Here is a 13829-nt window from a genome sequence, read left to right as displayed (position 1 = left end):
CTAGTCCTGCTGGGAGGGCGACCGCGGGCGCAGTGCGCCCAGGAGGACGGCATCCCGGGCCAGGGTCTCAGCAGGAGACGCTCACCTTCTGCAAGGTCCTGCAACCTGAAAGGAGAGACAGGCGCTCACCACGGCCGTAGCTTCCGCTCGAAGGGGATGCGGCCCTCCCGTCGGCTGCCCGCGGGCCACCCTTGATGACGCCCCTCCACCTGCGCTCTGAGGGCGGGACAGAGGCCCCCCGAGACGGCTGGGACAGAGCAAGGGCAGCTCCAAGGGGAGGGGCAGGGCGGCGCCAGCCACCTTCAGGGCAACTTACTTCCGGATCACTTTGTAGAGGCGCTTCCGGTTCTGGGAAGGGGTGCCCTGCTGACTGGCCACCGCGAACAGTCTGCTGGCCACGGCCTCGTAGTCAAACTGCCACAAAGAGAGACGGCAGTCACCTCCCTGGTGCTCCGGGAACGTGCAGCAAGCAAAGACAGCACGTGGACCGGGCGCAGATCCTCTGGTCAGGTCACAAGGACACACCTGGATGTCCTCCCGAGTCCCCTCTGCAAACACTGTGTACAACACGTGAGACAGAGAACACGCTCCCCGGGGCTGCCACCACCATGTGAGGGGACCACCCAGGCCGGCCTCTGCAACTACACCCCCAGCAGCCACGTCAAAAGACGGGAAAAAGAACACAAATCACATTAATTTCGACAGATACTGTTTAAGCCAATACACCTAATTCTACTACTTTAACAAGTAATCAACATTCACAACTTATTAGTTAAGTATTCTGTTTCTGCTGGGCTCTGACCCCAAGCGGGACCCGAGGCGATCTCTCTGCGGCGCCGTCTCACCTGACCCCTGCTTCACGAGGCGAGCAGGGAGCACATGAAAGGCGGCTGACCGGCAGCGAAGCCCAAGCCCCATCAGCCAGCTCCCAGTCCTGGTTTCAAGGACTCCCGGCCCCTGTACGTGAGGGGGCCGGAGAGCCTGCTCTCCCGGACTTCAGAGGCAAAGCCAGGCCCACGAGCCCAGGCCACCCACCTGGAGGACGGGGCCCACGCTGTCCTCACCATCTCCTGGAGGCTCCTCATGCCTGTTGGGTGCAGCCCCACGGAGGGAGCCTGGAACAGAAGGATCCCCGTGAACTCAAAGATGCACGCCCAGTGTGCAGAGGACCCCAACACAAACACCTGGGAACCAAGAATCATGTGTGCCAGGGCCCATGACCTGGGCACAGGAACAGGTGCAGGCTGGGGCAGGGTATGGGCAGCCTCACACGGAGGGGCGAGGTGCCACTGAAAGAGACATCTCAGAGGAGGTGGGCCTGAGCAATCGTCTTTACAGTGGAATTATGAGTGGATGTCTTACGAAGCCAATATAGTGTCAGAAATTCCATAATCAAGGAAGGGGAGCTAGGTCCAGCCACAGGGCAGGCCTGGATCAAGGGACCGCAGACACAGTGTTTCCAATCATTTGGGGTTTGATGTCACTGCCTACAGAACGGTTCTGGCCAACAGGCAGGCGAGTGCCACAGACAATGAGGACGGCAGGGCCACAGGCAGGCACAGTGGGGCCACCACCAGACTCCTCGATCTGCCTGTGTCGGGGTGACTCGGGCTGAGGGACAGGACGGGCAAGGGGAGCAGGACGGCCGGATGGAATACTAGGGGCATGGGGGGCGGGGGTGTGTGTGTGTGAACATTACCACCTAGGAGCACCCTTCAGCAGGGGTGTCAGAGTTGGCAGCAGGAAAAATGAACCCCTGAATCTATAGGGTCATATAACCTTTCAATAAGGGCTCTAGGACCATTCACTGGGGGACGGACAGTTTCTTCAACAAATGGTGCCGGGAAGACTGGACATCCACAGGCAAGAGAATGAAACTGGGCCCTTCACCCACACACAAATTTAACGTGAAGGAGCCAAAAGACCTATGTGTAAGAACTGAAATAATAAAACTCTTTAAAAAAAGAAAAAAAAAAGAGAAAGAGAGCAGGAGCGCCTGGATGGCTCAGTCGGTAAAGCATCTGCCTTCGGCTCAGGTCATGGTCCCAGGGTCCTGGGATCGAGCCCCATGTTGGGCTCCCTGCTCAGTGGGAATCCTGCTTCTCCCTCTCCCTCTGTCCCTTCCCTCACCTATTCTCTCTCAAATAAATAAAATCTTTAAAAAAAGAAAAGAAAAAACAGCAAGACCTTCACGAGACTGGTCGCACCAATGACTTCTCAGATGGGACACTGAAGATACACATGACAGGAGAACAAACCAACGGAACTTTAAGAAAATTCAAACTTCGGTGCATCAAAAGCCACTATCCAAACGGCAGCCCACATAACGGGGGGAGATACTTGCAAACCACAGACGTGACAGGGCACGAGCCCAGAACGCAGAGAGCGCGCCTAGCCCTCAGTAGCACACGACTCGCCTGACCTGAACGGACGTGTCTCCAGAAAGAGGCACGGAGCCCACGAGTGCGTGAAGACGCTCCGTGTCCCTGGCCATCGGGTCGTACAGACCCAACCACAGTGACACCCCCCCATACCCATGGGGGTGGCTCCTGACAATGGAACAGGACGCTGGAACCCTGCGCACTGCTGGTGGGTACGCAAACTGATGCGGCTGCTGCAAAACTGCATAGGGAGGGCTCAAAAATTAAAAAAAGAATTATGTGTGACCCCGCAATCCTACTTCTGGGTGTTTGCCCCAGAGAACTGAAGCAGGGTCTCCAAGAGATACTGTCACTCAAGCTCACTGCAGCATTACTCACTAGAGCCAAACCACGGAAGCACCCAAGGGTCCCTGGGTGGGTGAGCGGATAAAGCATAACCCGTCCTTACATATGGTGCAATGTTACTTAACCTTAAAACGAGGGAAGAAAGGGACACGTGCTAAGACAGGGATGACCCTTGAGGACATCATGCTCAGTGGAATAAGCCAGTCACAGAAGGACAAGCACTGTGTGACCCGCTCCCAGGAGGGACCCAGAGCAGTCAGATCCACAGGGACAGAGAGCAGAAGGTGGGGTGCCAGGGGGTTGGGGGGAAGGACGACAGGGTTTAACAGGGACAGAGTTTCAGTATGGAAAGATGGAAAGTTCTGGAGATGAATGGTGGTGGCGGCTACACAAGCTCGTGAATGCACTTAACGCTTCAACATGGTCCCCGTCTCTCCTGCCCGTGAAGGCCACCAAGGAAGCATCGTTCAAGTCCCCCGGCCCACCGCCGTCCTAAGTCAGAGTCTCCCAGAGCCTGGACCGCCGCGCAAGCTCTTCATCGGACATCTGAGCTTTCAAACAAGCCCCGAGAGTCTGAGGAGCCATTCTGAGCCACGGGGAGCGCTGTTGGACGCTGAGGTCACGAGCGATCCAAGCACCAAGCGGCCCAGAGGCTTTGGGTTTTGTCACCTATGCCCTGAGGCGGCGGCAGATGCAGCCACAAACACGAGGCCACAAATGGGGACGAAGAGTCATGGAACCAGCGGCTGTCTCAAGAGAAGATTCTTAGGCCTGGTGCCCGTTCAACTGTGAAACAGACTTCCGCTGGTGGCATTACAGACAACACGGAAGAACACCCTCAAGGACGATCTCGAACACTATGGGAAGACCGACCAATGACACGACTGAGTGAGGCAATGGCAGGAAGAGAGGCTCAGCTCTTGAACACCTGATGACCGTGTCTACATAGACAAGACTGTCACTCAGAAATACCAGACTGTGGGGGCGCCTGGGAGGTTCAGTCGTTAAACGTCTGCCTTCGGCTCAGGGCGCGATCCCTGGGATCAAGCCCCGCATCGGGTTCTTCCGTTATGAGCCTGCTTCTTCCTCTCCCACTCCCCCTGCCTGTGTTCCCTCTCTCGCTGGCTGTCTCTCTCTGTCAAATAAACAAATAAAATCTTTAAAAAAAAAAAAAAAAAAGAAGAAAAAGAAGAAATACCAGACTGTGAATAGCCACAGCTGTGATGTAAGGAAAGTCCTATCTTAGCAAGACATGGAGAGTGCCTCCTCCAGCCACAGAGGTCAAAGTGATTCTGGAAACTTCGGTGGTGGCCGTGGAGGCAGTTTGGTAGGAATGACAACTTTGGTCGTGGAGGGCACTGCCGTGGGTGAGGTGGCTCTGGTAGCAGTCGAGGTGGACGTGGTGGCTGTGGGGCTGGCTCTAACAGATGTGGTAACAACAGGAGGAACGCTGCAGCTGGCGAAAGCTGTAAGGACTTTGGCAGTTCCAGCCATCTTCAATTCTGGACCCATGAAAGGAGGGAAGTTTGGAGGCAGGAGCTCGGGCCCCTGTGGTGGTGGAGGCCAATTACTTTGCCACCATGAAACCAAGGTGGCAGCGGAGCTATGGCAGCGGCAGGAGCGTCTCATCACTGCCAGGACGCGGAGCTGAGCAGGAGGAGGGCCGGGGGGAGCCACGGGGTGGGGGGAGCCACAGGGGGGGAGGCACGGGGAGGAGCGCAGGGGGAGCCACAGGGGGGAGCCAGGGAAGCTACGGCTTACAAGAGACCTGGGACCTCAGCCACGCACCATGGTGGCAGGGCCGAGTGGCTGCAAAAAGAACACATTCTAGACAGCACTTGTATGTGTGGGCAAAGAACTCGAGGCCTGGATTTGTGACGAACGGTACAACAGAATATTTTAGTTTCTGTTCTGTAGAAAGCATAAAACATTCCAACAAGAGGTTTTAATGTAGATTTTTTTTCCCACCCATGCTGTTTTGCTAAATGCAATAGTCTGATCACGACACTGAACGAATGTGTCTTAAAAAAGAAAAAAAGGTTAACGTAGTAAACTGTACATAATACGCATTTTACCAACAAAAAAAAAAAAAAAAGAAGAGTGGGAGGCAGGGAAGAGTCCTGAAACCAGTGGAAGACACACCCCTGCAGCCACAGGACACAACCCAGACCACGGGCCACGTGAGATCAACCCATATCCCACAAGGACCACATTAGCATCAAGACTGTCAACAGACCAGACCGGAGCCCAGGCCCTGACCCCGAAGGCCTTCAGTGGGGACACCACCCGTGGCATGTTTCCCGTGGCAGGCTCCGTCCGTCAGCTCACTCACTGCCCCTGCCCAGCGGGCACCTCCTGTGCCAGCGTTGCTCCCAGTGAGGGAGACAGGGTAGGAGCCGGAAGGTCCAGATGGGCCCAATGACGGAGGGTGGGGACCAGAGAAGAGGGGTGAGCTGGGCGGAGGCACTGGGGAGGAACGGTAGGTCACAAAAGAGCCAGGGAATCAGGACAGCATCCTGAGAACTGGAGGCCGGGGGGCGAGGACCAGGAGAGGGAGGCCATACCCTGGCTGCCAGGCCAAGGACAGATGCTGGGGGCAGGCCGAAAACAAGGGGAACAGACGAGAGGCAAATGCAGGGACCCCCGCAAGCACAGCAGCTTGCTGGGCCAGATGGGCGCCCTCCCACAGCTGCGCTGACCCTCCCCTTCACCTGACTCCTTGGACGGCACGTCCCACTCAAGATCACCATCCTCCGACTTGCCATCCTCGTCCTCCTCCTGCGCGTCCAATTCATTCATGAGGTCTTCGATGGCAAACGGGGCCTGTTCCACGATCGCTTCAAAGATGCCCCGAGTGATGTTATGTAAAACCAGGGAGCTGCGGGGCAGCAGGCGCCGAAGCCGGCCCGTCAGGCTGGGGGCGCCCATCACCCCCTGCCATGGCAGCAACCCCTCCAGTGACCCTGTCACACACACGCAAATCCTCCTCTCTAACCGAGAGGGAACAGCGATTTCCCACAGACAGTCATCCCGAGAACCCAGTGAGAAAGCAGCAGCAGGCCGGAGGAAGCCGCCTGCCACTTACTCCGGAGTCCGAGCAGCGATTGTGCAGAAGGGCTCGATGAACTTGAGGTTCTGCTCTGCCGTCAGCTACGGAGAAAGAAGGGGGAGCTGCCTCAGTCCCTTGTACGTGAGCGCAGCGGGGGGGGCCTCAGCCGCCGCCCGCAGCCCACTGCCCTCACCTCGGCAGCGCCCACTTTGCTCAGCTCCTCCAAGAAGATCTCAAGGAAGTGGCTCTTCACCCCGCTGGGGGCCTGGCTGTCGGGGTGCAGGATCTCCGTCATCAGCAGCTCCAGCAGCTGCTCGATCTGCCTGGGGAAGGCAAGAGGCCGGTACGGCAGGCAGCCACAGTACGTCCTCTCCTACTGGAAGCTCTGACGGGAACACCATCACAGGCCAGCGCCCCACCCGCCCGGGAGGCGACCTGGTCATCAGGGTGTGTTCCAGCACAAAGGACGCATGATGCCAGCTCCGTGAGCACTGTCGGCACCAGCACACGTGGGAAGACCGCATCTCGGCTACAAAGGGCCGGGTGTATACACAGTCGCACAGACCTTCCCTTCTGTGGCTTGGTCCACAAGTGGAAGGAGAAAGGCCTGTGTGACAAGAGGCTGCACTACCGCGTCTTGCGTCTCCCTGTCCTCGCGGGGAACGGCCCAGGAGGGCACACCAGGGCAGAGCAAAGGCAAAGAAAGGAGACGGGGAAGAGCTGCTTCCCCGGTCCCACTGCATGGAGCGCGTGGCCCCGGGCCGGCCACGTCTGCCCTCCCCCGAGCGTGCTGGTTTCAGTGGTCTCAGAGGCCTGGGGCTCAGAGATCAGAGAGCTCTGGCGACCAGTCTTTGCTGGTCTACGTGCACCGGGTGCTGATTAACACACCTGAACTCTAGAACATGCCTTCCGCAACGAGCCCCGGGGTGGGGGGAGGTGGCTGCGCGGCAGCACTGGGGATTCACAGGCCACGGAAGGGAAGGGATGCTGTGTGCCGCTCAGGAAAAGGGAGCCCTCCTCCCAGGCCAGTGACAGTAACAAACATCTACCAACCAAGCAGGGCTGGGCTGCTGGGCGGGAATGGGGACAGGCTACAGGAACAGAGGGCGCGGGCCAATCAGAGGCCACCAGCTTCTTCAAAAGGATCTCCCTGCGTCTCTTACCGGCAGCGAGGATGGAACTACTCTCGTAATAACAAACCAAAAGAGTTAACAGAAATAAAACACCACTTCAGCCTTCGGTTCTGCTCATGCACTAGCCACCTAAAGGGACCCAAATCCTACGTCCTGATACAGTGAGACCCGTGGCCTCGGCGCATCACGGGAAATAAAGGGTGAAAATCAGGTGCTGGTGCACCTTGCCCTAAACGTGAAGTCACTTCTGCTAATTCCAAACTCAGAAGAACCCAGGGAACTACAGGCCACTCCTGCTGACCTGTGTGATGTGGGGATGAAAGCAGGTCAAGGGCAAGGACGTAAGCTTGCCCCCTCCCCCCAAGACCGCCCACCGCCCCCGGCTGGATCGTGCTCTGCCGCAGCAGCTAGGTCGGTGGCGGCTCAGGCAGCCGCGCCCACGGACTGGAGAGAAGCCGGTCTAGCGTACGTTTCATTACAAAGCCATGCAAAACATACCGTTTCCAAGCCTCTCCCCCGCCACCTCCAAAACCACGCGGTGAGGCGCAGACACGCCGGGCACCTCGGACGTGTCGTCAGTAAAATAAAAAAGCAGCCTGCGGATAGCGTGTTGCCGCCGCCGCCGCACGCAGAATGCGGCCACATTTGAGACATTGCCATCCGCTGGGGGCTCGCGCTGCTTTTCTTTCAAGGTTTCATAAAAGCTTCCTGAATTCCTTACACTGGGAATGTGTAACTCGCATAATTAGAAAAAAACTGTAAAGAAATGAAACTTTCATTTTAAAAACTTTAAAAGGTGAACTCAGAAACCCATTTGGAGCCGTGATCTCGGCCTGCCTCCCAGACGTACAGAAGCTGGCTGCCACCTCCACCAGCCACAGCTCAGCCGGCCTCGCCCCAGCGGGCTCCCGGGGTCCCCCAAGGCTGGAGGAGGAGCTCGGGCTCGGCAGAGCCCCACCGGCCTAGGGCGAGGGGAAGCCCAAGGCTGGCCACAAAACGCAGGCCTCTTAATTTGGGGGACATGGACTACCCCCGTCACAAGTACCTCTGTCAAAAGTAACAAGTCTGGATGAATTAACTATTTCTAGAACCAAAGCAAATGCCACTGATAAGAGAGCTGAGTACGCCATGTTATACAAAAAACAAAACAAAACAAAAAAAGGCAAGCACCTTTGCTGTGCGTCAATTACACTGAAAAACAGTATTACGATAACAAGAGAACTCAATTAGGACTCACAGTCACCAGCAAGGACTCACCATCAAGGTCGAAAACACTCATTCTGGGAACACGCGCGCAAACTACAATTCTAAAAACGCCTTCATTTTAAGCACCATCGGGTCACCCTTTAACGGAAAGACTGACATGTCTTTATGACAACTAAGAGAAACATGTGACCCCAACCCTCCAGTGACAAGATGATGGGCTTGCCCACGCCAAGCAGCTGCTCTCGGGACGCGCCACGAGTACCAACCTTTCTTCCCACCCCTGCGTCTTCAGGGCCTTCAAGGACTCATTCAGGACCATCCGCATGAGCTGTGGCATGAACGGAGACCCTCGTTAGTGGGGCACAGCCCCGACCTCCCCAGAACCCCCTCTGCCCCCAGTCATCTCTGCAGACTAGAGCACAGAGCCGGCCCTCCAGAGCTGCTGGCGGCCAGGACACCCGCAAACGTGTCGCTGCCCCCAGGCTGGGATACTCCCCCTTCCAAGGGCACCAGGAATTCTGGCTCACAGCAGACACATCGGGGAGCAGCTGCTGTGCCGTGAACGAAAGCCAAACGCACTGGTCCTCACTGCAGGAGCAGGAACAGGGACCAAAGTGCCTGTCCCCTGGGGGAGGCCGAGCCCCTCGGGGGAGGCTCCTCTGAGTGCTCGGAAGGACTTCTCTCCTCAATAGAGAGCAAAAGTGTTTGCTTTCTCTCTCATCCCCAGGAGGGCAAACTCCCCCCTTCAACACTCGTCCTTTACGAGAAATCCCCCCTCCTGCCCCGACTGCCTGCTTCCCCTCGACAACAGCTCACGGCTTCTCCAGCCGGTTTTCCTACCGTCCAGATGTGAAGCAGCACCCCCCCAGAGGGGCCCAGGAGTGTAAAGTGACAGAGGATGCACACGGGGATGCGTTTCCTGGCCGTCCAGTGTGCACAGGACACGTGGGCCCAGCTGACACCACTCCCAGTGCCTGCAGCCGCCAGAGGCTTGGCCTCTCCAGGGGGCTGTGCTGCTGGGTGCGGTCACACGGGCCGCACAAAGCAACGGAGGCCATCTTATCAAGCACACAGCAACTACACCTCAGGGGAACTCCTGTCTGGTAAACCCATACTTTGTGAAAGTGCACAGCCTGGCCCCTGCTCCCAGCCCCAAATGCTTTAGTGTCCATCCTCCTCCCTTCCTGAGCTCCATGCCGCACCCACTAGCTGGTCCTCACCTTGACTTCCGAGACACACAGTGCCCACCTAATCCTGGACCAAGTCTGAGCTGGGAGCTGACCCCAGCGGCATATCACGAGTAACTGCAGCCCCAAAGGCAGCTGTCCTCAATGAGACCCAGCCAATGCCCCGTTGGGTCACCTGCTTTCAGACAGCAATACTATCCTAAGCCCCAGTGAATACCGATGCAGGAACAGGAGTGCAGTTCAAATGTGGGGTGGGGCTACGGAGTCTGTAATCTCCAGTTTTCCTGCGTTTCTGAGGGCAAATCGGTAACCTGAATTCTCAGGAACGCAGCATCAGAAAGAAAAAGGGGATTCTGCATACAACAACTCCATGAGCCATCCTCACCCAGAAGAAAGCACCTTCCCAGGCTGGGCACCCCACAGGTGGACCCGAGGGTCTATGACTAGGGCATGAACTCCATGCAGGTTTGCCGGCACTCATGGGCTCGTGCCTTCTCCAGCAGGGGTGCAAGGCTGCAGCCCCGCTCCCCCCAGATGGGACATTTTAATCCTCCTCCTTTGCACCGAAACCTGTGCGCTGTCTCAACGCTCAGCTCTCTGCACACTCGCCAGCCCTCAGAGATGGGGCAAATGCCGGGCGATGCTCGGCCCGTGCGCCCCAGGCAACGCCCGGCTCCCCTCACAGCCCTCGAGACTTACGGGTCACAGTCCTCAGGGGCGCGGCCCCGCCACGGCAGGAGAGGCTCAGAGGCCACATCGCTCGGGCCGTGCCCCCAGCTCCCCCAGTCCTGCCCCGTGCCCGCCACCACCAGCACGCCAGAGCCCAGCACCGGACGCGCGGCCCCTCACCATGTAGAACTTATCCAGGCGCAGTCTGTCGATGCCCGTCCACTCGCGGTTCATGGTTTGCCAGAATGTCTGAAGGAACAGGTGCTCTGAAGGAGGAAAAAAGGCCAGAAGAGAATCATAGGGGAACAGGGAAGCTGCTCTGGGAAGTGAGATGAGAGAAAATGGAGAAACTTGCTCAGGACATCACATGCGGCCAACCTCTGGGGTCCTCAGCCCAGTCTGCTGAACTCAGAAGGGGTGTCATAGGGGCGCCTGGGTGGCTCAGTTGTTAAGCATCTGCCTTCGGCCCTGATCCCAGGGTCCTGGGATCGAGCCCCGCATCGGGCTCCCTGCTCAGCGGGGAGCCTGCTTCTCCCTCTCCCACTCCCCCTGCTTGTGTTCCCTCTCTCGCTGGCTGTCTCTCTCTCTGTCAAATAAATAAATAATCTTAAAAAAAGGGGGGTGTTATAAACTGGGCTTAGAAATGGGGCTGGGACAAACCTCAGAAAGAAAAACAAAGCAACCTTAATGTGCGGCCAGGTTCTCTGAAGAACAGACACAAAGAGCCGGCAAAGCCACCAGCGAGAGAAGCAGCTGCCCAGGGCACCTCTCCCCTCCTGGCTCGGGCTGGGGACCCTGCCTGACCCCACGCCTGGCCCCACTACATCCACAACCGGATCCGATAACGCTAGGTCAGACACACAGTGCTACAGGCTAACCTGTGTCCCCAAACTCATGTCAAAGCCCTAAACCTAGGACTTCGAATAAGACTACATTTGAAGATGAGGTCTTTAAAGAGGTAATTAGGTAAAACAAGGACACTGGTGCGGGCCCTCCACCAGTGTGACCGGTATCCTTATAAGAGATGAGGACACAGGGGCGCCTGGGTGGCTCAGTTGTTAAGCATCTGCCTTCGGCTCAGAGCGTGATCCCGGCGTTCTGGGATCGAGCCCCACATCAGGCTCCTCCACTGGGAGCCTGCTTCTTCCTCTCCCATTCCCCCTGCTTGTGTTCCTCTCTCGCTGGCTGTCTATGAATAAATAAAATCTTTAAAAAAAAAAAAAAAAAAAAAGAGATGAGGACACAGACCCGCACAGAGAGATGAGCCTGTGAGGACACGGGAGAAGATGGCGTCTGCATGCCCCAGAGAGAGGCCTTGGGGATCCAGCCCTGCCCACGCCTGGACCCTGGGAAACAAACAGGGCCTCTCTGATCTCCTGTTACAAACTTCTCCAACAGCAAAGGGCTGGTCAGACGGTTCAATAACGGGCAAGCCCGAGTTCACTGACCTATTCAACTGTCACTGGTGACTGCTTTACACCTGGCCGCCTGCGGAGCACAGAACTCTTCTGCAGGTTCTCAGAAGGTAAAAATTACGGCAGACGGACCTCCACTAACAACTCAGATGCTAACGACATACTCCCAAATTGAGACAGTGGTTACTATCCCCGATCACCTACTTAACCGTAACTGAACTAAACCCGACCACCGGGGACAACCGGGGCCTCACCAGCAACAGCCACAGCCATGTATGCCAGGGGCATTGGCCCACCGTGGCTGCCCCCCACCCTGAACGTCGGAGGGAGATGCCCGGGCTCTACCCCCAGAGCTTGATTCAACTAAATATAAAGGTGTCTAAAGATGCCCAAGTGATCACAGGCAGAAGGGTTGAGAACTACGGATCTTGAGCAGGACGAAAACGAATGGGTCGGGGAAGCACACTGAGGGAACGCTGACATCAGGTGACTCGGTCCAGCAACTTGGCAAAACCGCACTAGATTTCCATTTTCATTTTAAAACGTAAGATACTGGTCCTTCAGCCTCGAGCTGGGTCCAGAATGGATAAACAAGTTAATACCGCTGGACACTTAGTACAGCGTTTCACCCATCAGCGCCAGCAGATGCCAGCCAGGACAGGGACTTCCCTCTTGCTCTAGGTCTTGGAAGGCAAGCCTTCCCCGTCCGGTAGCCAACTCCCGGCAGTTTTGCCCTTCCCAAAGGGCTTCCCTGGGCGCAGGTACTCACGTGCCTCTGTGGTCTGAAAAGCATGGATGAGCTGGGAAATGGTCCTCCCTAGTTCCTCCTGGGTAAGAAACGGTAAAGAAAAAAAAAAAAAAAAAAAATCCTCTCTCAGACCCCGAAGAAACATGGTCTTACAACAAGAAGCAACAGCAGAAAGACAACCACACTAAATCTCCACTCGATCACGAGAACCAGCTCCCACAGGCCTTTCTACCCAGCGTGCTTCAGGTCTGCAAGCTGCACTGTTGCGAAAGGCCTCCCCGCAGCCAGAACCAACAGAAGCGCACCACAAGCAAGGGCAGCCACTGCCCCCACGACCAGGCTGAGCCTCGAGCACCGGAGGCTCAGTCAGTGGACAGCAGGAGAGATGGGGCCACCTGACCAGCCGGAAGAGACCTAGTGGACCCCCAGAAAGTACTCGCCGCCTGCCTGTTTCATTGTGCCGAGCACCCCCTAGGGCACTTGCTGAACAGACAATCCCAGAGCCTCCCCTTCGTAGGCACCCTATAGAGCACGCGAGTCTGCATTTTACATAAGGACCCTCAGCACCCAGATGATCCTGAAGAAAGGTAAACAATTCACTCTGACAACACTGTTTTTAAAAGGCCAGCAATCAGGACACCTGGGTGGCTCAGGCAGCTGGGAGTCTAACTCTTGGTTTCGGCTCAGGTCATGATCTCAGGTCATGAGAGCAAGCCCTGCATAGGGCTCCACAGTGTGTGGAGTCTGCTTGGGATTCTCTCTCCCTCTCCCTCTGCTCCGCCCCATGCACGCTTTCTAAATAAATTAATTAAATCTTAAAAAAAAAGAAAAGCGAGCCTCTTAGGGCAGTGAAACTGCACCGTAAGACCCTGTCCTAGCAGATGTGTGTCACCGCACACTTGTCCAAACCCAAAGAGCACACACACTAAGGGTGAACCCTCACATCCACTATGGACTCTGGGGGACAGTCTGTGTCAGGCAGGTTCATCGCCTGTAAGGGACATATGGCTCTGGTCGGGGGAGCTGTGCACATGGGGGGAAGGGGATGCACGAGAGCTCTTGAACCTAAAACTGCTCTAAAAAATAGTCTGGTTTTTAGAAAAATAGTTTTTAAAAAAAGCTAGCAGGAAAAACCCTTTTCTCAGCAGACCTGGGCTCTGTGCCTCAGTTTCCCCCGTGTCAGCGCTGTCTGCCACCTCGGAAGCACACTCATGCCAGCAATCACCCTTCATGACGGTGCTCACCTCAGCAGCAAAACACACAGTCTCCCCAAAGGCCTCGGCCCTCTGACCACAAACAGGTCAAGTGTCAAACCTATAAAACTCCACTCAGCGTCTTTGGCTACGTTAAAATGAGGGTCAACCACGTGCCCATCTGTCCCCCATGGATGCTCCTGCTCCCGCTGCTTCTGCTACCTCCTCATACACTTACCTGGAGAAGCGGCTTGTCCTGCATCCACATGCAATAAAACAGTCCTTTCCAGACCTTCAGCAGCTCATCATGGGTGAAACCACCTGCGCCAAAAACAGCACCACTCAGACAAAGCAAAACCCAACTGTTGAGTGCCAGGAGCAAAGCTACAGAAACGTGAGTGCCTGAATTAGATCAAAGTGCTCTCACTGGAAACATACCTGGCCCTCCCCTCTCCTGGAGGCCCTCCCCTCCCTCTCCTCTACCCTCTCAACTCAGAACCTGC

General features: G+C 56.4%; 1 protein-coding gene across 2 annotated transcripts in view; it reads right to left on the bottom strand.

Annotated features, from left to right (window-relative positions):
* RRP1 (ribosomal RNA processing 1) overlaps positions 1-13829 on the bottom strand; it is a 35160-nt gene that overhangs the window by 19659 nt on the left and 1672 nt on the right. For both annotated transcript variants that reach the window (XM_087861838.1, XM_045774175.2), the window contains exons 2-11: positions 13565-13647; positions 12155-12212; positions 10151-10236; positions 8381-8442; positions 5969-6098; positions 5812-5876; positions 5438-5604; positions 1036-1115; positions 317-414; positions 86-105 (exon numbers count right to left, since the gene is read on the bottom strand). In XM_087861838.1, coding sequence (XP_087717964.1) covers positions 86-105; positions 317-414; positions 1036-1115; positions 5438-5604; positions 5812-5876; positions 5969-6098; positions 8381-8442; positions 10151-10236; positions 12155-12212; positions 13565-13647 — 849 coding nt within the window. The remainder of the gene's footprint in view (positions 1-85; positions 106-316; positions 415-1035; positions 1116-5437; positions 5605-5811; positions 5877-5968; positions 6099-8380; positions 8443-10150; positions 10237-12154; positions 12213-13564; positions 13648-13829) is intronic.

This window comes from Ursus americanus, chromosome 4 (genome assembly GCF_024610735.1).
Source record: "Ursus americanus isolate L20-20 chromosome 4, mUrsAme1.1.p, whole genome shotgun sequence".
Taxonomy (NCBI): Eukaryota; Metazoa; Chordata; class Mammalia; order Carnivora; family Ursidae; genus Ursus; species Ursus americanus.
Note: the sequence above shows the minus strand (reverse complement) of the source record. Positions and strands in the feature narration are given on the sequence as shown.